We start from the raw sequence: 24572 nt of genomic DNA, 5'->3' as shown, positions 1-24572 counted from the left end.
AGACATAGTTAATCCAAGTCAGTTTATAAATTCCAATTTCACATGGATTAAAAACTGCAGATAAATTAAGTCACAATAATATCCTGTACATGCATTAAGGCTGGTGACTGCTAGAGTGTCTTGGGTATCTACAGACAGGAAATCACACACAGATTACTGGGTCTGAAGAATGTCTACATTATTTTAAAAAATCTTGCTTTTTTTGTTTTTTGTTCTTTTTGGTGATACAGATTTCAACAGTAACTCTGGAAAACTGTGAAAAATGTTATTTAAAAATATATATGTATATACTACTGCACAGTTTCAAAGATGTGGTTCATAAATAAGGTTGGCTGCACTGATCAAGTTGATAACAATTACTGCACTTCTGAGGTGATTTGAACACGTAGTGACTTATACTCAATATTAGGCACCAGTCGTATCCTTCAGGCGCACTACAGTTTTATGTTAGCTGTATTGTACATATATATTTTTAAACGTATGCATTTATACAAACTGTGTATTATGTATGGGATGTCAGAAATGTACACATCACTGTTATATAATACACACATCATTGTTGCAGATACGAGGGTACGTTTTAGTGCAGAAGGCTCATTGCATTGATTCCATGTGTTCAATCTAGTACACAATTTGTCAACTCCTCAGATTTTTTTTTCCAGTACATTCCTCTTTAGACAGTGGGTCCGAGTTTCCCTTTGTGATTTGAAAGTTTCCAGAAACGTGTTTTAACCGAACCTCTCTTTCCAAGCACAGTTCTGCACATTAGTCTGATCTGTGTCGAATGGCAACAAATCCCACATTTTGATCAGGAATATATTTGGGTTCCTCTCTTTTAAAGATAACTCTTAACAACTGTGATCCAGGTCCGTTCAGGTCATGGAGGGATAAGGCCCGTTGAACTTGTACTGAACTTCTGATGAAATAATGTCTTCAAATAGAAAGAAAAGGTGATAGACATTCTACGTTCAAATGGGAGACTCTCCTATACAGGAAAAGATGACCACTGTTGTCTCTGGGGAATGGGACTGAATACTTCCTACTTTATACTTCTCTGTATTGTTCAGATTTCTACCATGAGCATGTATTACTTTCATAACCAGAAAACACAAGAAAGATATTTCTACTTTGAACAAAGCTAACTAAAAGAAACCAGCAACAATCAGAAGATGCTTCCTTATCACAAGCATCAATGCCAAGGCAAGGAAAAGCCACTGCCACCACCGCCCCCAACATGCTCTACCAATGAAACAAAAGACACTGAGAACGGCGTGCTGTGACAGCCCCCAAATGGCCAGTTTCACGTTTTGTTGGAAACGCAGCTCACGGAGCGCTGATGGGGTGCTGCTTGCACAACTAGCCAGAGGTCACCTGTGTGTTTAAATGGGTTTCACAGGTGAGCACATCACGTGAACACCACCACGAGGCCTGAGACTGAAAGGTGGGGAAGACCAGAAAAGCACCCCAGGGGTGCACCATGGACCCTGGGGGCCATCCCGTTATGTGAGAGTCTGAACATTTCATCAGAATTCAGCAGGAGTGAGTACAACTAAGCCTCAGTCTTCCAGAAAAAAAAAAAAAAATTCAAAATTTCTTAAGTTAGACTCCAGTGGGATTGGGAACTCTAGCAACAATTAGTGAAAGGAATGTCAGAAGCACCTCAGTTGAATAAATGTAAAAAAGAAGTACTGTTAATATTTCCAGATGCTTGAAGGCCAACGCCAAATGCAAATTGCACAAAGCCTTCACTTGTTCATTTAAATGAATTTCAAATCACCAAAGCTGTTCAATCATTTGTAAGGTTTTAAATCAGCGCTTAGAGCTAGGGAATGACAGCAATCTTATTTCCCACCTACAGATCAGGCTGACAAAGATATTAACATTGCAACCAAACCAATAAGACCATCAGTATCTGTTATAAACGTTTTGTGTTACCATCACCTTGAAAAATGGATTGTTCCACACATCACATCACCTTTCTCAGGCCGTCTTGGGGCAATTTTGTCAAGTGAGAGGCCTCAAGGTCATTGTTTTTGTTTTTAAGGTATAGGAAGTATATCCTCTTTTCCAGGAGTTTTTCTTTTTTTTTAACCAATATTTTTATATCCAAATATATTTACTAAGAAGACCAAATCTAGGGTATGACGAGAGACAATAAAAGAAATAAATTTCAGACAAAAACTGTAAACAAAGATGTCAAAAAAACTAAAATGTAAACTTAATTAAAAAAAAAAAAAGAAAAGAAAAGAATCAAGGACAAGACGGAAACATACCAGACTGGTCGTTGCTACCCCAGACAGAACTGCGATCCTTGCAGGAATAACTTATATCTGTAGAGTAAGCAGCTTGCTGATCAAAGCCTGAAACACATCGCCCAGATCAAAATGCATTCAAGGCCTGCAGTGGCACTTTCTCCAAGAGTGAGAGGATTAGATAGAATCACGATAGCAAATAGTTTTTGGCCTGAGAAGCAACAGATACAGATCCGAGTGAACGGACATCCTAGGTAATGTCCTCATCTGGCCAAGGAAACTGGTAAGAAAGCTATCATGGAAAGAAAACACTTGAAAAATATCGGCCGACAGACACCATGTGGCTCCACAGCCCCTGGGTCACAGTGGCAGGAAGAAGAAACACATGTGCCGGGCGGGCTCCTGGCATGTGCAGAAGATTTCAATTACTCACTGAGCCCCCAAAAGCAGTAGTTGCTGCTTTCATGTTGGTGAATTTTCAAAGACACTGAGGTTTTACCAAATCTCAGTGTCACGGTCATACTATTTTGCGGGGCAGGGCAGGGAAGGCCCGTGGGAGTCAATTCACTTGTTTTCTAACACGTTTAGTTGACAGTAAAGTTGGCTGGAGGGGGCAGGTACTAGACAAAAGGCAGGGTATTTGGTAACATGCAATCTAGTAAACGTCCAGCACAAAAATAACTGACTTATTTTCATTATTCAATTACCCATTAATACACACAATCAAAAAAATAATAATTGGGGGAGAGTATATTAATACTGAAAGTAATCAAAAGTATAAGAACTAAGATCATCTTAGCTGGCAGTCAAGCTTTTGGTGTGCTGTATTGCACCTGGTTCACTAACCCATGAGATTTTCGTTGAATGTTCTAAGAAGTCACGGTTTAGCTTTGAACTAGAAAGTGTGTGTGTGTATGTGTGTGTGTGTGTGTGTGTAAGTGTGTTTTCTCTAATCAGAAACGTCTGATCCCTTTGTCTAGCCTGGGATTATGGAAACTAGACAAAGAAAACATGTTCTAAAGAGCTGTGTCTCTTACACACTTACACAGGCAGCTTTTCTACACCCACACATACAAACACACATGCCCTGGGAGAAAAGACCATTGTTCGATGCTGAGAAAATATTCACCGCCGTTTGAGAAATGCTGTGGCTGGGAACTTCAGGAGCACAGTGTCCAGAAATGCTGAGCTGTCCGTGAAGACAAGAGTGCCCTCCAGCCCGAAGGAGGGGTCCCTATGTCAGGTGGGTGCTGTTCCGCAGCCAGTGCAGGCCCTGCTGGGAGTACTGGACCAGGTGCTCCATGCTGCTGTGCAGGGTGACTGGCCCCATGAGCAGGTCCAGGTCATTGAAGAATTCTAGGAAAAAGAGAGGGTCGTTAGAGGGACACACACTTGGTCCTCTTTATAAATCAAGCCTTCTCTGTCCCATCACTTGACATGAGCTCAACCTAACAAAATAAACCCCCGAGAGCTCACCTCTATCCCAATAATCCCTCAACTGGCGACTTCTAATTCAAACGAGTGACATTTACAATATTGAATTTAATGGATGCTGTGTGTTCTACATGTCATTTTTTCACTGTTCTGTAAGTACACTGATTTTAATAGATTTAACTCTTCATGTTTAAAATATATACATGTAGATAGACAGAGAGGAAAAATATGTATGTATTTTACTGAAATAATTCTGAATAAACAAAGGAAACATGGCATGGCAAAACCAAACCAAACCCAAACGAATGGCATTTATTTAGCCAAAGAGCAAAGAAAATGTACTTCCTCAGGCTGCATTCTCCTTGTGCAGTAATGCGTCCCACCCTGAACCTGGCCTGCAGCTCTGTTATCCCTTACACTGTCCTCAGCTGTGCTACGTGCTAAGCCCCTGTCGGGGGAGGGTGGGAGTCCGATGGAGTGGGCTCCAGGCTCCTGGAGACAAATCAGAGACAGGTTTTTCTTTCTTTTTTTTTTTTTTAATTTTATATTTATTTATTTGGCTGCACCGTGCAGCATGCGGGATCTTAGTTCCCTGACCAGGGATTAAACCCATGCCCCCTGCAGTGGAAGCACGGAGTCTTAACTGCTGGACCACCAGGGAAGTCCCTCTCTTTTTTTTTGGAGCATCCAGCTTGTTTAAGTTGTCTTTTATTTTTATTTTACTGAAGGATAGTTGATTTACACTGTCGTGTTAGTTTCAGGATTCAGTTATATATATTCAGTTATATATCTATTCTTTTTCAGATTCTTTCCCCTTGTAGGTTATTACAAAATATTGAGTACAGTTAGTTCCCTGTGCTATACTGTAGGTCCTTGTTCACAGATGGGTTCTGAAACACCTCTACTGAGGTCACCTTCTAGTCCTTGGACATTCTCTGGGTTTGTCCTTTCCTTAAACATGTATTACTGCCAAGGCACCACGCTAGGTGCAGGAGGGCAGGGGCAGGGAGTACACCGAGATGAAGCATGTGTAGGCTCTGCCATCGCAGAGATCACGGTTTGGTGGCTCATAGAGACGAATCAATTCATGTGGCTGCCAGGCTGCCCTAACTGGACCACTGAATGGCACTCCTTGAAAGTAAGAAGCTGGGAGTATTCTTTCAAAGGCGCTCTTGTATGTGCTGAATGAGGTCCTGCTGGGGAGGCTCCGAGAAGAGCCACGGTCCAGGTGGCCGGGGGGGGGGAAGGTGTGGCAGGAGGTCAGGAGAAGAACAGGGGAGGAGGGGCAGGTCTGGGGAAGCCATGCGGACTTTGCACCGGATGTGCAGCTCTGCTGAGGGACGTCTGGCAGCAGCTGGCAGTGCCATCTGGAGCCTGGCCTGCTCAGGCTCTCCCAAACTGGCTGCGGACATTTGTATATTTGTCCCTTCTGTTTCACCCACTTGTGACATGCACCCCACTCCATCTCAGCCACTCAACTACTGTTTGCTTTTCAAAACCCTGTTCCGTGCCAGCTCCTTTGGCGAGCCTGCTGGCCTCAGCCCCTGGCACGGACCTCCTTGGCACCCCACTGGAGTTTCAGGGTGCATCACTGCCACACTACTGTCACATCTTGTCTGGTTTCATTATCAATTTCACGTACTCAGGCCTATCTGTGCCTTTGGTTCCTCATCTCATCATGGACATCCTAATCTTGGCCTCAGAGGCACATGTTACCATGGGAACAAAATTTGCCTTTAATGGCTTGATGGTGAGCTCAGATTTACACTCTCACCCAGCACTGGAGAAAGAGTAGTAAATTGGTATAATCTTATGGGAGGAAGTTAATAATACACCAATAGATACCTTAAAAGAATCTATACCTGTTGACCTCCACATTCTACTTCTACAACTCCCTCCTCTGACAGTAATCAGAAATATGAACAATGACTGACATGAGGATATTTATCGTAACGTTATTTGTAACGGTGGGAAAAAATTGGAAGTAACACAAATGTCCAACAACAGGGGAATGGTTTGAGAAATCATGATACTTGTGATTGCATACCTCTATTTTGAAAGTATTAGAGAGTCATCATAAAAGGTGTTTCTGAATGAGTTAGTGACATGAGAAAATGCCTGATATAATGTAAAATGAAGAAAAGACAGGATGTAAAACTGTATATATACTATGATCTTTTTTTTTTTTTTTTTTCTTTTTGCGGTATGTGGGCCTCTCACTGTTGTGGCCTCTCCCGTTGCGGAGCACAGGCCCCGGACGCGCAGGCCCAGCGGCCATGGCTCACGGGCCCAGCCGCTCCGCGGCATATGGGATCCTCCCAGACCGGGGCACGAACCCGTATCCCCTGCATCGGCAGGCGGACTCCCAACCACTTGCGCCACCAGGGAGGCCCTATACTATGATCTTATTTTGGTAAAAATCATGCATATTTGGAGAAAATGAGAAGAAATTTCAAAAGGTTTTTTTTTTCAATAGAATGTTAATAGTAGTTATTTCTTAGTGACAAGATTACAGATGATCAAAAAATTTTTTTTCTCTATAGTTTTTTTGTACTTTACAAATTTAGCCACAGTAAACATGCATTCCTTTTATAATCAGTAAAAACAAATATTTAAAAAGAAATACAGCTTACCCATCAAACACGTTTTTTTTCAGTTGTAAGCAGCTATCACTTCAATAGCTAGCAACGTTCATACTCATCAGTTAATTAATTCATCCAGTACTTCAGATCCCCAACTGTGTTCTAGGCACTAGGCAGGTCTTAGGAATACAGAGTTGAATAAAATGTAATCCCTACCTTGAAGGAGCTCATTGTCCGAAGGAAAAAAACGTGTGTGTGTTTATCTATATAATTTGTATCTGTAACATTGGTACCTATATCATCTCTATCTCCATCACTATCTCTGATCTTTCCCACAGTAAAGATAAAGGTAGGTAAAGGCACAGGAGGCCCTGAGTGAGGGGGAGAAGTCAGGAAGAGTTCACACAGTAGGTAACAGCTTCTACTATTTCTTCTTCACCCGCTGATGCCCAAGGATCAGGGTGTCCCCCTGAGCTGTGGCTGAACTACGCACACGCTCCCCAGAGGCACACACACCTCTGTTCTCCTTGGCCAGGTTGTCCGCCATCTCCCAGTAGTCATAGCTGTGGAGAATGCTGTTGGTGATGCTGACATGGTTGGCTGCCATCTGGTGGATGCGCTGTGGGATGCTGACGATGGTTGATGGGGACAGGGCGTTCCCATTGGAGAGGCTCCCCTGAGATCCCACGGAGCTGGTGGGGGAGGGGTTGGGAGACATGGGGGATGGGGTGCCAGTGCTCCTGGAAGGGGAGAGCATAGGAAAACAAGTGGAGAGGTTGGTAGGGCAGCCCCTCAGGGCACTGTAAGCAGAGGAGCACCTTACCCAGCGTCATGCAACATCTCATGTATCACCTTCCCTTTGGAAAAATGAACTTACTTTCCACTGGCCCCCCATGGAGATGGGGCTTGGGCGGCTTTAGATGAGTTCTGCAGGAAAATAAAAACATTGACAGTGAGTACCATCTGCTTGAGTTTAAACAGCCCACAATAACATGTTCTCAGGTGACCGTGGAGAGAAGTAATGGCTGACATTGTAGCTAAAATGCAGATTCACAGAAATTGGATCTGGGGAGTTTTTAATTACTAGGCTATTGGCTTCCTCTCTGGAAGATAGTGGGAGGCAGGTGCCCCCTCCCACTGACACAATGAGAATGTCTTATTTTTAAACATAGGGCATATTTGCAGAAACTGTTGACATATATTTAATGCCTGAAAATACATGAGACATCAACTGTTACCATTTTAACTTATGAAGCTTAAAAGTATTTCTCTTAAAGGAAGCTGCTCTTAATTGTTTCTAAAAGAACAGATTAAAATGTATTTCCTGAACAATAGTAAATTCAAAAATTCTGATTTATTTAAAATTCTGATATAGGATATGTTGCATGAGCCAGTTGCTTGCATCAGGCATTTAAAAGACATTTTTGCCTTTGGCAAGGAAAGCTTCTAAATGTAGAGCTAGATTTCCTCCCTGAGAGCCCAATAATGCTTTCTGGGACATAAGTCTATGAGACTGTTAAGGAGAAAATGGACTTTATAATATTGAATTTTCCCTTCCAGAGACAAGAAAATAGCCTCAGCCTGGTTCCCCAGAGACAAAGTGTTTCTTTTGGTTAAAGAGAACTTTATGAAGTGGTGACTGATTTTTAGTTTTTAGTGGAGGTGTTATCAAAACGGTAAGAAATGGCCTTACATGTGGGAATTTGGCAAAACAGCCTTCAGGCCTCTTCCCCTACCACTAAAGTCCTGTGACTATAAGAAAAACATGGGTGGGGACAAAGGCCTTTTATTCAGAGCCAGCTGTACTGATAAAACTCATTTTTTATGGACCAATTATCATTGTTTCCTAAAGGTTTCATAATCTCTGAACTTTAAGTAGTATTTAAATAGCCTTTGATTTAGGGTATCTACCAATACCTTCTGGGGGGGGAAGCTCTGATATTTAAGTTGTATTCTCTATTCATTCTGTACAGTTTCATGGACTGCCTACAGACATTAAGAACATCTTGGATCCCTTAAAAGTTCTGCTGTAACCTCTGTGGCTTACAGAGTTCAGATTCCTTCTTTATTCAAGCGTTTTGCTTGACTGTAATAACTCTCTTTAGTATTCGCTTTAGATTCTAAATTTTTGAAAACTACTTATCTTGACCTTAGGCGCCCAAAGTAAAGGGAAAGGCTTAGTGTCAGTACTTGTCACTTTGACTGACGACCGTCAATGGACCAAGACAATGGCTTAGCTCCTGGTCACTGCATGCATGACCAGAAAGGAGACAGTATGCTGGGTGGACATCGCCCACGGAATGCCCAACACAGCCGGCTCATCAGAGATCATCTCCAAGAAGTGGAGGTTGGGGATTAAAGATCGAAAATGATGGTTGTATATCTGACAAACAGCCGGTGGAGGTAGAAATGGCGTAATTTCTTCTTTCTACAGTCAAACGGGCAGTGAAGAGGCCCAGAAATCTCAGATGAATTATTCACAACAGTACATCAGAGGTTTTCTGGTCTTTCCCTCCCGCCCTTTTTTCATTCTCCCCATGAAAATGACTTCATCCCCTGAGATAGGTAAAAGTTAGCACGGTTTGCAATTCTATCCTTATACGTGCACATTGCTACTGTTCTAGTGCCTCTGGGTTCTAACAAGCCATTTCTTACCATTTAAAATAACACCTTTATGAAAAATTAAATTAGCTACTGGAGATAGCTAAGAGGAAGTTCTAAGGAATTACTTCTCAGAGGAAGAAGCTCTAAGTGAACATGAACAATTTATGTTAGCTATAAAGATGGATTTGCTAGGACACTGGGATAGGTAACGGGATCTTCGTTCTCTAGAGGCTATAACAATACTTGGACACAGGCTGAGGGATAAATTAGATGGGCTCTCAAGGCCATCCTCTGAGCCGTGAACTCCACGAGTATGTCGTAAATGGGGTTCGTGTGGATATCAGCTCCTGTATTACCCCCAAAGCAATGGATTCTACCTTGAAAATGTCCTTGACAGGGAGACAACTGGGTACAACATGTCGCCTGTTAGCCAGACAGTACCTTGAAATAGTCGATAAGTGCTTTTGAATACTTTACAGCGTGATCCCTTTTGAGTCGAAACATCCGCCAGTACAGGAGAGCCAGGCATCGGTAACTGCAGCAGAAAAAGAGAAATAGGCCCCGAAAGTATGAGTGGGCCCTGTGCTAACAAGACTTAAAAACAATCTTGCTGTTCCAGGTGCACTCCGGGTCTATAGCATGGTGGGCATCTGACCTTCCTATTTGTTCAATGTAACTCAAAATTTCAAGGAGTTACTCCACAAGTATATCACTTCATATAAAGAAATATGAATAAATGAAGAATAGATATAACTAAAGAATATAAATATGAAGACAGAAAGCAGCTTTACTGCTTCTTTGTTGGGACTGAGGGGCTTGTCATTTTCTTCTTCCACCACTAGGAGACAGTCTCTCTCCATGAGAGGAGGGAGGAAGCTCTAGCACACAGCTCTCACTGCTTACCAGGTGAATTTCAGGGCACAACTACCTTATTCTGATTTGCCTTGACACCCTGGACTTCCGGCAGCGGCTTTGCTAAAAGAATAGCCAGCCCTTTCACCTGTTTTTATTCCCTTCCCTACCACTGTACTGGACTATAATTAGTTCACATAAGGTAACGGATACGAATGTACTTTATAAAAACCATACTGGGAGTAGTCACTATTTTATGTTACAGTTTATATATTTGTTATTTACATACTAGTATTCTATTTTATACAATATTAACTAACCACTGTTAATTTATTAATCCTAATAAGGCACTTAAAGTTTGAAAAGAGCACAGAAAGCATTTCCTGAGCCATACCCACTTTTTTTTTAAACATCTTTATTGGAGTATAATTGCTTTACAATATTGTGTTAGTTTCTGCTTTATAACAAAGTGAATCAGCTATACATATACATATATCCCCATATCCCCTCCCTCTTGCGTCTCCCTCCCACCCTCCCTATCCCACCCCTCTAGGTGGTTACAAAGCACCGAGCTGATTCCCTGTGCTATGCGGCTGCTTCCCACTAGCTATTTTGCATCTGGTAGTGTATATATGTCAGTGTTACTCCCTCACTTCGTCCCAGCTCACCCTTCTCCCTCCCCCTGTTCTCCAGATCCACTTTTCCTTGGTTCTTTCCACTCCTAATTATTTGCTAACTCAGATCTGGTGTTGACATACTAGAATACCAACATACCAAATACGACTTAATAGTCTCTTAAAAATGTTTTTTCAATTAAAATTTTTCAATTTATTTTTTATTTTAATACAAGTTTTAAAGGTTACTTTCCATTTACAGCTATTACAAAATATTGGCTGTATTCCCTGTGTTGTACAATACACCCTTGACCAAGAGTCTCTTCTTACTTAGCACACCAAACTCCAGAGGACGTGATGATGCAAAACTAATGTTTTCTCTTTTGTGTATGTTGCTGTTATATTATTTTGAGATTCGGTTCTCCAACTTGCAGACCAGGTTCTAAAGTGGAGTATGAACCATCAGAGAGAAAGACATTTTGGCTCCCCATCACAGGAGGAACCAACAGAGAGGTGTGTCCTGTGATTTGAGGGAGTACTAAGGAGATGTCATGGGGAAAATTATTATTATAATCATTATCATTGTCACCATTACAGAAAAAAAACTTATTATGTGTTGATTAACATTTAAGTATTGCTTTTATTATCAAAGTGGAATGAACTGCTCCTCAGTTTAATGGGTTGAGAACTTGAATCCATCATCTTGATTCAGTTCTACTAATCCCACATGTAAAGAGACAGATGAATTATTTTGATTGCCTCTAAAATGTTAAACACAAGAGATTACATTTGGCACAATTCACATTCAAATGATTGAAAACACAGACTTACCTGATTTTAAGACACACACACACACACACACACACACACACACACACAGAAAAATGGGTCCTTGGGTCATGGACCTGCTGGTTTTCAATCACTGTGAATTCACCTCATGCACAGGACAGCAGGGTGCAGGCTCTCCCTGGCCACCATGAGAACTGCCTTTGGTTTGGTGTGTCAGAAGCACTAGGAAGCCGTCATGCATTTCAGCACCTGGTTTGCCAGTGAAGACATACGAGGCTGGGGAGACTATTTTAATCTGATGTGATGCACTTACCATAATGCAGCCAGCTGTTTATCCTCTGGTGTGGCATTGGGGCCTGAGTGGGTTTTTAGTCTCATAGCATATCTTAAAAAAAAAGGAAAGAAAAACAAAAAATTAAAGCTTTCTTATTAACAACAGAACATCTTCTAGGATGGAAGTTCTCTCTGCCCAATACTTAGTTTTTCATAGTGCTTGCTGACAGTTCTTTCTTAGAAGCCAGCTGAGGCTGCCTAATTTTCTCTAAGCATGACATGACTGTGATGACTAGAACAAAATGGCTTTTAGGAACATCTAGCAGCTTTCTGCTCTTTAAACAGTACAAGTCCAAACGCTACAGATGGTCAAGAGTGGTATCAGTTCAAGCGTTATCCACGTATATGGTGACACATCCATTTTTACAAATTCTGATTTATGGCTGAGTGGCTGACAAGATGGGAGCAAAGGTCAATCCTTCCAGGCCAATCTCCAGAAAAATTTTTATTCCTTGTACTCAGATGAATGCTTGGATTTATTCCTTTTTTATTGTTATGGAACTCTTACTTTGACAGTAGTATAACTGTCCTGGATGCATAGCTAGTAGATTTTATGAACTTTATTCAATCTCACTTATTTCTCTGAACCAGAGGTCTATGGCCGTTCCTTTCTCCAATAATATACCAAGCTACTTGCAGACACTTGGAGAGAGCTGAAGCAGTATATGGAATGGTCAGGGAGTCCTGGGTTCAAGTCCTTATAGTTGTGAGAACTTAGACAAATGAACAGCTTTAAGCCTCCATTTCCTTATTTATAAAGTAAGATGAGTACTTTGCATCCCATATCATTGCTGTAAGGATTAAGTGAGAGAGTGCTTGTAAAGTTCTTGGTATAGTAGGCTGGCTTATTGCAAATTGCTCAAGAAATGATACTGTTATTACACTATCTCCCTAGCATGCAGACTTGTAGTGGGTTTTTTAAAAATTTATTTATTTTTGGCTGTGTTGGGTCTTTGTTGCAGTGCGTGGGCTTCTCATCGCGGTGGCTTCTCTTGTTGCGGAGCACGGGCTCTAGGCATGCGGGCTTCAGTAGTTGTGGCTCGCAGGCTCTAGAGCGCAGGCTCAGTAGTTGTGGTGCATGGGCTTAGTTGCTCTGCTGCATGTGGGATCTTCCCAGACCAGGGCTTGAAGCTGTGTCCCCTGCATTGGCAGGTGGATTCTTAATTACCATGCCACCAGGGAAGTCCACTGTAGTGTTTTTGAGTGTATCTCTTTGCTTAGTTTTCATAGTGGTTTCTCCGGGTATTACAAGATACATATGTGACTCATCACAATTTCTTGGTATCAATATTTTCTACTTTGCTTGAAGAGTTGAAACCTTACTTCCATGTCACTGCTTTTTTTTTTTTTTTTTTTTTTTTTTGTGGTACACGGGCCTCTCACCACTGTGGCCCCTCCTGCTGCGGAGCACAGGCTCCGGACGCGCAGGCCCAGTGACCACGGCTCACAGGCCCAGCTGCTCCATGGCACGCGGGATCCTCCTGGACTGGGGCACGAACCTGTGTCCCTTGCAACGGCAGGCAGACTCCCAAACACTGCGCCACCAGGGAAGCCCCCATGCCACTGCTTTTATTTTATTTTATTTTTATTTTGTTTTGTTTTATTTTGTGGTATGTGGGCCTCTCACTGCTGTGGCCTCTCCCCTTGCGGAGCACAGGCTCTGAACGCGCAAGCTCAGCGGCCATGGCTCACGGGCCCAGCCGCTCTGCGGCATGTGGGATCTTCCCGGACCGGGGCACGAACCCGCGTCCCCTCCATCGGCAGGTGGACTCTCAACCACTGCGCCACCTGGGAAGCCCTCACTGCTTTTAAATAACATTGTCTTGAGCATCACATGGTGGTATAATTTTTGTTTCAATCATCAACTATGATTTATAAAACTCATGAAGAGGATAGTTTATTGCATGTACCCATAGTTCTGCTCTTACGTTGTTTTTCCTTCCCTCCTGTTGGCCCAAGATTCCTTCTTTTGTCACTTCCTTTCCATTTGAGAAACTTCCTTTAGCCAACCTTTAAAGATAGGTCTGTTAGAAACAAAGTCTTTTCGTTTTCCTTAGTCTGAGAATGTTTTTATTTCCTCTTTATTCCTGAAGAATGAAGTCTCACTGAATCTAGAGTTCACAGTTTGACAGTTTTTTTCTTTCAGCATTTAAAAAATGTTGTGCCACTCCCTTCCGGCTTCCATGGTTTCAGATAAGAAGTCAGCTGTTATTTGAATTGGTGTCCCCCTATGGGTAATGTGTCATTCCTCTCTCGTTGCTTTCAGGATTTTTTTTCCTTTGTTTTTAGTTTTCAGAAATGTCATTTTGATGTGTCTTGGCATGCATTGCTTTGGCTGTTTATGCTGTTTGGGTTTTTCTCCACTTCTTGAATCTGTAGGTTTATGTCTTTTGCCAAATTTGGCAAGTTTCAGCCATTACTTCTTCAAAATATCTTTCAGTTCCATTCTCTCCCTCTCCTTCTGGGACTCCAATAATGACATGGAGGTTCTACTGTCATTGTGCTTGAAGCTCTATCCACTTTTTTTTTTTTTTTTAGTCTGTTTTCTCTCTGTTGCTCCGATTGCGGGGTAAATTCTATTTTCTGTTATCGGGTTCATTGATTCTATCCTCTGTCATCTCTACTCTACTACTGAGCCCCTCCAGTGAGATTTTTATTTGTTATATTTCTCAGTTCTTTAATTTCCATTTGGTTCTTTTCCAAAACAACTTCTATTTCTTTGCTGAGACTTTCATTTTTTGTTTGTTTCAAGAGAATTTGTAATTTTTTGTTGAAGCATTTTTATGATGGCTGCTTTAAAATCCTTGTCAGATAATTCCAACATCTGATTCATCCTGGTTATTGGTGTCAACTGATTGTCTTTTCTCATCTCAGTCGTGGTTTTCTTGTTTCTTGGTATGATGAGTGAGTTTCTATTGTATCTTGGACATCTTGGCTATTATGTTAGGAGACACCTGGGTCCTATTTAAATCTTTTCTTGTAAAAGGAAGTCACCTTGTTTAGGTTTAGCAGGCAAGTCATAACCTACTTCTGTGGGCTATGGTTCCATTTACAATTTAATTTTCAGAGGCTTTGTGGTGCAATTTTGATCTGTGGTGGCAGGGTTCCACTGGCCAGTGTCCCCCAGTCACTTGGTGTCCTTTGGTGGAGAAAGGAATTCTCTTGCCTACTGGGACAAAGAGCACATCCTAAGCTGGGTACCTGTGGCATGATCCTCCTTGGGAGTGCTCTCAGCTCCCGAGTGTCTCTCAGTGGGGGAGGGGAGTCTCAAACCTGGTGGGCAACACGCAGATTCAAGTGGTATATTAATGCTGTTTTCTAACTCAGATAAGAAAAACTCTTTTTAATCTTAGTTTTTGGAGTAGCTTAAGGGATTCTATTCAATCATCTAGAAAATGGATTGTGTTTTCCACCCACGCAAGGTCCCATCTCTGGTGGAGAGCGGGTGTGCACATCAGCACCTCCAGTTTATTTGACATCAGGCTTTTATGATTGTTTGGATTTATTTGTTTGTTTTTTAAAGTTTGAATGTCTTTAGGCAGGCTATGCAGTTCACCAGAGGCCCTGTGACTTGCTTATTTGTTCATTCCTCAAATATTCATGAGTACATACTATGTTCTAAGATCTTTTCCAGGGGTTATGACCACATAAACGAACAGATCAAACAAAAACCAAAAACATCCCTCTGTTTGAGGCACTCACATTCTAGAACACATTATGGCTTTGTGCCTGTCCACTTCCACCCATATTCTTCCATGCCTGCCTGTGGGCATCTGAGTCTGTGCCTTATTCTGAGGAAGAAATGTGAGAATCTAGGATCTCTTAAAGTAATTTTAAGTTTTTTTTTTTTTACTATGGCAATTTCTTTTCTTCACTGCCCAAAATGCTGTACGATGTAAGAAAATAGTATGAAGGAATCACCAATACATTGGTGTAATAGAAATATTTTAATAAGAAAAATGGTTGGACAGTGTTAACTTTCAAAACATTCTTGAGAAGTACTTTTTGAAGATGATGTGTTCTTGATCCTGGGATGACAAAGTCAAAGGCTGTCATCCTGTCCTATTTCCTGAAGGAGAACAGTGTAAAATACCAAGGAGCAAACCTGGGCCAATGCATACCAAGAAGGATGATTAGAAATCTTCCCTCTGGAATGGTGAGACATGGTAAACCACATTTACTCTTAGGTTGCCTAGAATTCCAGAATTAGAAAAGTCTCTTAAAGTTAGTTTTGGGAAGGATTATTTCACATAATGGGTATTAGACATTATCCCAAGCAGTTGAACCAGCTAAAGACATATGACGAAGGTTCCCGGTAGTGTTAATGGATGAAATTCCCTTAATGGTTCATTAAAGAGACATTAAGGATGTGCCTTTCCAAGTTGCCATCATGGAAGACAAAGAGTCTCCCACCCAAGTCCTTGCTGTGCCCCGTCAGAAACCCTGCTTCTGCTTATACTACAGGTCTTAACCCAGGCCGGGGGATGGCGCTCACGTCCAAGTCTTAGACCAGAACAACGCCAGCACCTCTTCCGATAGTGCGTGTAGGATGGATTTCCTTTCCTAAAATCCCCTTGAATCTTCTTTCCTTTCATTAAATACTCCTGAATCATTTACTGATGAAGTTAGGATTTAGATTATATGAATCTGGATCAGATTTTTTTAAAAAAAAGCAGCATGGAGATGTAGTGAATTCAAATTCTGCCACTTCCCAGCAGGGTGAAGTAGACATCTCACATCTCCCTCAGATTCAGCTTCCTTTCTGCAGCCAGTGGGGTTAGAGGCACTGCTGGCCTGGCACTCACACAGAGAGTGAAGGAGGCAGGCTCTGCAAAAACGTCTTGCAAGATTGTCCACTCTTTTTTTTAAATCATTATTTATTTATTTATTTATTTTTATTTATGGCTGTGTTGGGTCTTCATTTCTGTGCGAGGGCTTTCTCTAGATGTGGCAAGTGGGGGCCACTCCTCATCGCGGTGCGCGGGCCTCTCACCATCGCAGCCTCTCTTGTTGCAGAGCACAGGCTCCAGACGCGCAGGCTCAGTAATAGTGGCTCACGGGGCCAGCTGCTCCATGGCATGTGGGATCCTCCCAGACCAGGACTCGAACCCGTGTGCCCTGCATTGGCAGGCAGACTCTCAACCACTGCGCCACCAGGGAAGCCCCAGATTGTCCACTCTTATTTGGGGGATGAACATTGGTTCTTGGTAGCTGACAGTGCAGGTTGACATTCTTTTCTGTGTTCACAGCACTTATATACATTCTTCCCTGCACCCCCAACCCCTGCCCCCAAGCAAGAAAACACAGCGCTTACCTGATGAGCTCAACTGTTTCTGAATACATTGTATAAGGAGATTTGGATTCCATTGGGCCCTGCTCCATTGCATTTCCACACTCAATGAATGACAAGGCTGCTTCAGCATAGTTCAGAGCCTTTCCAAACTTTTCCACCTGATCAAGAGAGTTAATATAGTGTCTTCCTTAGGAATAGTTTTTCAAACATCATTGTCACATAATTTATACACTTTGAGAAACCCGACTTTGAAGTTCCAAACTCCTGTGAATGGAGCTGAGAGAAGAGAGAAATAGGGTAATACCTTCTCTAGGTATTTTCGCAAATTGCTACTGGTTTAGGGTAAGTGAGTAAATGGTTATACAGAATTATACCACATCCACATCACAACTGTCAATCAGAATTGTGCAGAACTTCACGGTTGCTTTAATTTCTGTTGCCCTCTTTCCAGCTCCTAATGGTCTGTCAACTTCGCTCCTTGGTCCTCACTGCTGTGCTAAATACATATCTACGTTCCTAGGCCTGACTCCATGTAATAGTTCTCACACTTTTGGGGTATACGCTCACTTTGATGGTTTAAGGCCTTCCTTATTATCTTTTACACTATTTCTGACATTTACCTCTCCACGTCTTCCTTTAAGTATGTATTTTTTAGTTGTTTCGTTAGCAGTTAGAACGTCACCCTAAGCGTGAGGGTGAGGAGAGAAAGGGAGAGGAGGTAAAGCCCAAGGCGTGATTTCAGCTTGAAGGACACAACGTTGAAAATGAATAAAATGAAAAAAGGACCTTTTGGGATTATAGGAGGTACCTAACTTTATGTTAATCTTTACCCATATCAGTGAGGATAACCAAGAATCAGCTTTACGTTCTCAGGTTCTCATAAGTCCAAACGTACACATCAGGTTCGTGCATGGTTCCATGCATTCTTCCTCTAGGTGGATAATGACACATTCTAAATTTGAATTGCATCATCTCCGCAGTTTTCAAACACTCCTTCATCAATCAAAACAGAATTACACAGATACTCTTAACTACTGATCTAAGTCTTGCCTCTTAAAAAAACCTCTCATTATTCATGACACCTCAGGAAAGGGAAATGTAGAGCAGAATTCTCCCGCATTAGCAAGTCAAAATTTTAAACAGCTTATAACCCTAAGAGGCTACAGAGCAATATTTCTTGGCAGTGCTTTCAGATTAAGGAAGTCATTTCTTTCAATAAGTATTTGCTAAAGCACCTGATTCTGTGTGGTCTGTACTTGACACACAAAAGCTCCTTCCAGGAACATCTATTTGGAGAGAAAAAATGTGCACTCACAAGATAGCTCAAAGTGCAAGGCAGCCTGTGATTAACCAACCGAACGCAAAGCAAGGAGTCCAGTGCCAAAGAGAGGGCAGGGAGGGAGCAAGTGATGGGGCTACAGGGAGGCTGGGGAGGAAACTGGGAAGGAACAGCATGATCTGGCTGAATTTGGGGAGGACACTGAAGGTGTGGGTGTGCGTGTGAGTGTGAGGCTCTGCAGGTGCAAAGACCTGCCTGCTGGCACGAGTCAGGTGTGCTTAGAGGTGGCAGGGGGCCAACATGGCTGGAGCAGAGTATCGCTGGGAAAGGCCAGGCTGGGCAAGATGACACCGACTGAGGAAGCCTGGTAAACCTTGGATGATTCAGGCAGGACATTTCATTCTGCTTTAAAATTCAACGTGACCATGCATCGGTTTCTTCGGGGGACCAGAACCCTCCATCAGACTGTGGGACTGTGAGGACAAAAACTCTACCTCCTATTTCCCTTCTGTATTTTCTGACACCCCGTGGCTCTTTCTCTGTACACCAGTGGACCTAGGCAGTTAGCTTCATCTAAATAAATGCTTGGTGGGCAACATCAGTAGCCTTGGGGGTGGGGTGGGGTACAGTTGTGGTTTAGGCATCTTCAACCCTGGAATAATACTCTGAAGGTCACTTGAAATGCCTTCTTCACCTCCAGCGCCCTGATTTCACTTATGAGCACTGGAGGGGAGCAGAACTAGAATTACTAGATGGGAAAGACTCCCTTTGGATGAGATCTTCTGACAGAACAACCATATGATCTCTTTTAGAAAAAAACAGAAGTTTTCTAACTCTTGCCTGAAGGCTTTAAGCTTTCTCAAATAAATTATCCAAGTCAGAAAAGTTACTCTCTGAAAACATCAAATCATACAACTTCAGGGTCTTATGTGCAGTGAAATAGTTTCTGGATTGTCCAGATTCATAGGAAAAATTCATTTTGGCAGGTACACATGAAGAACACAAGTCTTTTTGAAAAGGGATTTGATCCTGGGACCAAGCCAAGCGTTGGCCAGGCTAACAAGGGAGAAATATGCTAACTTGGGTGTTATTTTTTTTAAGGAAAAAAACTATTACCACCCACTGACTCCACTGCCTCTGGTTCCTATTCAAACTTTAGGTCTAAACTGAAATATGAGTTTATCCAGGGCTTCCTCCCAGTCAGACATTATTGGTTGAGGTCATAATTTATTGGGCGATGAGCAATGGATTAAATAAACATTTTTGCCTTTAACAGACCCAGCCATCCTTGTAATAGATTTTATAATGACCCTAGCTATGCTGCCCCAGTGATGAAGCTGTGGTACAAACGTCATTTGGAGGAACGGATCTGGAGAGAAAAGGTCTTACCATTGCATCTGCTTTATGCTTCATTCGCTTAGCTTCTTGCATAAAATAATCTGCACTGCGTGGCCTACGGGGAGAGAGTGATATGAAACGTCATTACTGGGCAAGTGCAAGATCTTTTGAAAATATTCTTTCCTTTGCTCACACTTGAAGCACAATTTCAAGACTCTTCTTAAGACGGAATCAAGTATTTTTCTTTTCTTTTGCATTTCCGAACTACTATAGCCTATATGTAAAAGACTACGATTATATTTCTCTTAAGTTAGCAATTCAAAACACACTCAATATATGCAAATAAATATATACATTTACAGTGATTTTTAACATGGATCCCCAGTACCTAATTCGCGAATCAGATTTTTTATTGCACGGTTAAGAAAACAAGTGCAAAATCTTATTTCACAGGTTATTTACACAAAACAATCCCTTTTTAATGTAAAGATGGCAAAGATACCTCATAATAATTGTATGGATATGTACAGCTGAGTATATTTTTGTACCCTTATGAAAATCAGTGTTGTTTGTATGCATAAATGGTACCCAAAGTTGCCTGTATCTCTATATCAATTATTTTAAAGCTTTGCAATGAAAAAATGAAAAGAGGTGCTGCTGTATGATTACATTCCAGTTGTAATAAAGTTAATTGTAAAATGATGTCTTCCTTGTCACAATGCAAACATGGCATGTATTCTCTTTAGTTCTGATTAACTGGCTGGTAAACATTAACACCAGACATGGGCATTATTAAAACAATAACCCTGGCCAGCACTGACTCTGCTGGGAGATAAAGGGAATTCATCCAGAGATGGATCTGAGTGTGTGACATGACCCCAAGTTACACTAAACTACTCATCAGACAGTAACTTTAAATGCTTCATTGGATAGATTTTTTTTTTTTTTTTTTTTTTTTTGCAGTATGCGGGCCTCTCACTGTCGTGGCCTCTCCCGTTGTGGAGCACAGGCTCCGGACGCGCAGGCTCAGCGGCCATGACTCACGGGCCCAGCCACTCCGCGGCATATGAGATCTTCCCGGACCGGGGCATGAACCCGTGTCCCTTGCATCGGCAGGCAGACTCTCAACCACTGCGCCACCAGGGAAGCCCTGGATAGATTTTAAAAAATCTACATACTTTAGGTACCATCAGCATAAACTTGTTTTGCATTATGGGTCTTTATATAATCAGTAAACTTGACCTATTTATGTACACACCATAAGCCAGGACCCCCTAAATGGGAGATAAGATGTAAATAGTAATATTAATCATGAACTGTTCAACCTATTTAACAGACTTATTTTGAACTGCCTTCTTTCAGCCAAGGGGTCTTTTCCCCAATGCAATATTAGGTAGTCAGAGCATCCTTTTATCCTAAGGGGTCAAAAGGCTTAGAAAAATCACACATACCATGTCAATGACATTACCATCCAACACTATAATCCTCAGTTGAATGGTTTTAATCAATCAATCAAACAAATAAACCAGGATCAAAGCAAATACTTAATTTTGAGTCACAAATCACAGAAGCAAGAAAAAGACCTTGGTTTTCTGTCTCTTCTCCCGCATAAAATATTGTCAGTACTGTGGTAACATGCTGGGAATTTTTAACTTTTCCAACAAAGAAATGAGGAACATGGCTGCAGGATTTCCCTAATGTGCCTAATGAATCTCTGTTTCTCCATCATGAGCCCTTCACCGTTTTTCCTGCCACGCAGGCCTGGACTCTTTCATTCATCATGATGGGTCTTCACTGGTGGGTGAGGTCTGAGGTTTCCTTCAAAGGAAGGCCCTGCTCTGACCGGCTCTTCTTGCTCTAGTTTATTTCCTCAGTGTTCACGCTTCTTCCATTTGAATGGCGTTTTAGTTGACTTTCACGAGGGTTTATTCTTCTTTGTCCACATATTGACCTTTGAACACGTACTGGCTATCTGTGGGGTCTTTGATGCCGACTGTGGCAATTTACATTATTTTTGTTCTTGTTTTTGTTGTTTAATGGACTGACTTAATTTTTCTGAGCAGTTGTAGGCTCAGAGCAAAATGACGTGGGAAGTACGAAAAGTTCCTGGGTACTTCGTGCTTCTGCACGTGAACAACCTCCCTCACTACCAACATCCCCACCAGAGCAGCACGTTTGTTACAATCGATAAACCTAAACTGACATATCATCGTCACCCAAAGTCCACAGTTTATATTTGGGTTCACTCTTGGCGTTGCACATTCTGTGAGTTTTGAGAAATGTATAATGACACGTATCCACCATTATAGTATCATACAGAAGAGTTTCATGCCTTAAAAGTCCTCTGCAATATCTTTCGTTTGTCCTTCTGCTGAATGCCCCAAAGCAGAAGACCAGACCTACCTCTGCCCAAACCGAGAACTGACTCCCGAGCTTCAGATGGAGTCCTGGAGCCTATGTGTTCAGGACAAGAGTTCAGGCATCTCCATCCATCTCTCCCCCACTGTTATCAAATGCTATGAATGCTGCCTTGTAAACATCCCTTTCTTTCTCCAGTGACCATATCCACCAAGTCTAGGCTTTTATCACCTCTCCTGGCCTCTAGTTTCACACCCATCCAATCTATTCTGAGCTTTAACCCTTGACCAATGTTTGTAAAATGTGGCTTTCATTATATCACCATCCTACTCACAGACCTAAAATCTCCAGGGCCTATGAGTTCCAATCGCAGTTCAGGTCTCCAATAATCTTGCCTAACCCTCTTTACGGTACCACTTACTCACCAAGTCCCTCGACCACAGCCAGAGCGGTGTCCTCACTGTCTGGGTGACATGCCATGGCTGTCTTAGAAGCTCTGCTCATCCTTTCCATCTTTCCTGGAACACTCACCTCTCTGCTCATTCATTAAGTGCTTATGATGAGCCAGATGTTACCTGTCCCTCAAATTCTTAGGCCATAAGGCCTTCTTGGTAATTTTGGTCCATGATCAGCTATGTCTTTCCTGATCTCAGATACCACTTCTTGTTTACACTTCACTTCCAGGCATTTAATTACCTGCTGAGCTGTCCTGGGCTACAGTCATTGCATGTATGCAACTTTGCAGCTGGACCATTTTCAGCGGGGGCCCTGTTGTAGACCTCTTTGATCTTGCCCACCTTGTAGTTTTAGGTACATGGTAGGAGAGAAATGAACCCCCCGCCCCCCCCGCTGCATTCATATTTTGAGTTTCAAAGAGAGAGAGAGAGAGAGGGTTGACTTCTGATGGGGTGCAGCCTCGAAGGCAATGAGCCAGAGAACATCTCCATGGCAACCTGAAGTTCTCCACATCATTATCTGTCCCACACTCCAATATAGGAATTTGGTCATTTTTCTCTTGCCCTGTTTTTTGTAGGCCTCGTCACTAACGGATCATCATTTTTTCAAATGCATTTCGTTTTCACGGAAGAATTACTTTGGTAATAAGCAAAGGCATCTGTTAGCCTTCTTAGTTACCCCTGGGGTGGCAATGGCGCCTAATTCCTAACACGGGTACCTTAATCAATGCTGCTTTTATCTGTAGCATGTAAGTGTTTTCTTTAAACCTGAGATGGAGGCTGAGTCACAAACTCTCACAATAGTGTAGGTGGATAAGTAACACATCTATTTTCTGCCTACATCACAGCAGCTGCAACATTAACCTGAGATGCTGAAGAAATGTACCATCAGGGCCTGTTTAGGATCACGTAAGAATTCTCATCTTTGCATCTAATGGAGGGCTTATTACACTGAGTCACTGAAGATTGCTTGATGATTGGCCCATTTTTCTTCCTTTCAGGTGATTTCTAGAGCCACACTCCTAGATCAGATCATTATAAAGGCAGTGGGATGATGGGATGTCACCCAGATTGTCCGGCAAGGCAGTGGACACGTGCTGTCATGAAGGCATCACTCCGATGGTGACCTTCAAGTCAGCAGGAAAGTAAACCTGCTGTCACCGTTGTGGCAGTTACAGAATACAACATGGCACAGGCACTGAAATGAATCTAATGCTCGCAGCGTTCAAACTCATTTTTCATTGCATCTTCTTTCTTTTCTTTCACATGGAAAACTTAGAGTTTTGCTTTTCATTGTGATCATAATGTTCTTTACATCATTTCTCACAGCGATGGTATGTGATGATGATACCTGAGCAACCCAAAGAAAAGTACAGTTCAACATGATGCATGTAACTAACCGTGTCTCTGGGGCTCTTCAGAAACCGGGCTTGAGTGATCCAAAAGCCAAAGCCGAGCCACGTGTATCTTTGTTATAAGAGCTCTCAGCAGCAAAAAAAAAAAAAAATGGGAGCACTTGATCCAGAAGGAATGCGTCCTCCTCACCTCTCATTGCCCCCACCTACGCACGAGCCACCTTGGTTCTAAGCAGCGGCGGGGGCTGAGCTATACCCTAAAATTTCTTCTGGCACCGGCGTATTGGAGCAACCTTGCTCTTTGTTCTCCTTTGTGGCTGAGATGGAGTTGAACGCTCTCCCATGGAGAGGCTGGCAGGCTGCTTTCTGTGATTCCTACCTCTGTGAAATGCACCTCCTCAGCAAAACCAGCCTGTTTTGTGAAAACTGGCAGAGACGGTGAACTCAACGTGTCTGAACAAACGGATTCCTTGGCATAGCAGAAGTGGGGATCATTTTCTTGGGAAAGTTGAAATCCAAATCAGACAACTGGGCAACTGCACACCAAATGAACTCGTCATCTGATAGCCTGTCAGCCTGTCATTTAATAAGTCCCCGAGGTGTTACTGTGGCCCAAGCTGTGAGGTACTTTCTTTACCAAGAAGAACGCGTAAGAAGTGAGGTAATTGTTTTTCACGCACTGAGTAAGTGGATGCTGTTGATGAGGGCACCGCGCAGCCAGGGACCCCCGTGCTGCCGTTGGCTTTACGAGTGCTTCCCAAAGGAAGCAGGAAGACTGCTTTCGGCAGCGAGGATTCAAATGCAGCTTTTGTTTCTACTCCCTTGATGTTGCCTGGGACCCCTGAGTCCCTGGCTTCTCAGAAGCATAAGCAATCACTCATTGTGTCTCCTACAGGCCACAGGCTCTTGTAGGTGACTCATCTCTTGGCTACACATAGAAAACGGCGTGTGCTTTCCAGGACACACAGGCTAAATGGCAGGTTTTTGTCACGTGAGCATAAGCAACTTTCTATCGAAATGGAAATACATCAATG

The 24572-nt window shown here is 42.4% G+C and overlaps 1 protein-coding gene across 1 annotated transcript in view; it reads right to left on the bottom strand.

The window, feature by feature from the left end:
- Positions 1 to 3486: 3486 nt before the first annotated feature.
- The window catches only part of AFF3 (ALF transcription elongation factor 3), a 578889-nt gene continuing 557803 nt past the window's right edge, over positions 3487 to 24572 (bottom strand). Inside the window, exons 16-22 of the mRNA XM_060117048.1 lie at positions 19422 to 19485; positions 16775 to 16911; positions 11441 to 11512; positions 9314 to 9407; positions 7146 to 7195; positions 6785 to 7008; positions 3487 to 3608 (exon numbers count right to left, since the gene is read on the bottom strand). Coding sequence (XP_059973031.1) covers positions 3487 to 3608; positions 6785 to 7008; positions 7146 to 7195; positions 9314 to 9407; positions 11441 to 11512; positions 16775 to 16911; positions 19422 to 19485 — 763 coding nt within the window. The remainder of the gene's footprint in view (positions 3609 to 6784; positions 7009 to 7145; positions 7196 to 9313; positions 9408 to 11440; positions 11513 to 16774; positions 16912 to 19421; positions 19486 to 24572) is intronic.

This window comes from Mesoplodon densirostris, chromosome 14, assembly GCF_025265405.1.
Source record: "Mesoplodon densirostris isolate mMesDen1 chromosome 14, mMesDen1 primary haplotype, whole genome shotgun sequence".
In the NCBI taxonomy this organism is placed as follows: Eukaryota; Metazoa; Chordata; class Mammalia; order Artiodactyla; family Ziphiidae; genus Mesoplodon; species Mesoplodon densirostris.
Note: the sequence above shows the minus strand (reverse complement) of the source record. Positions and strands in the feature narration are given on the sequence as shown.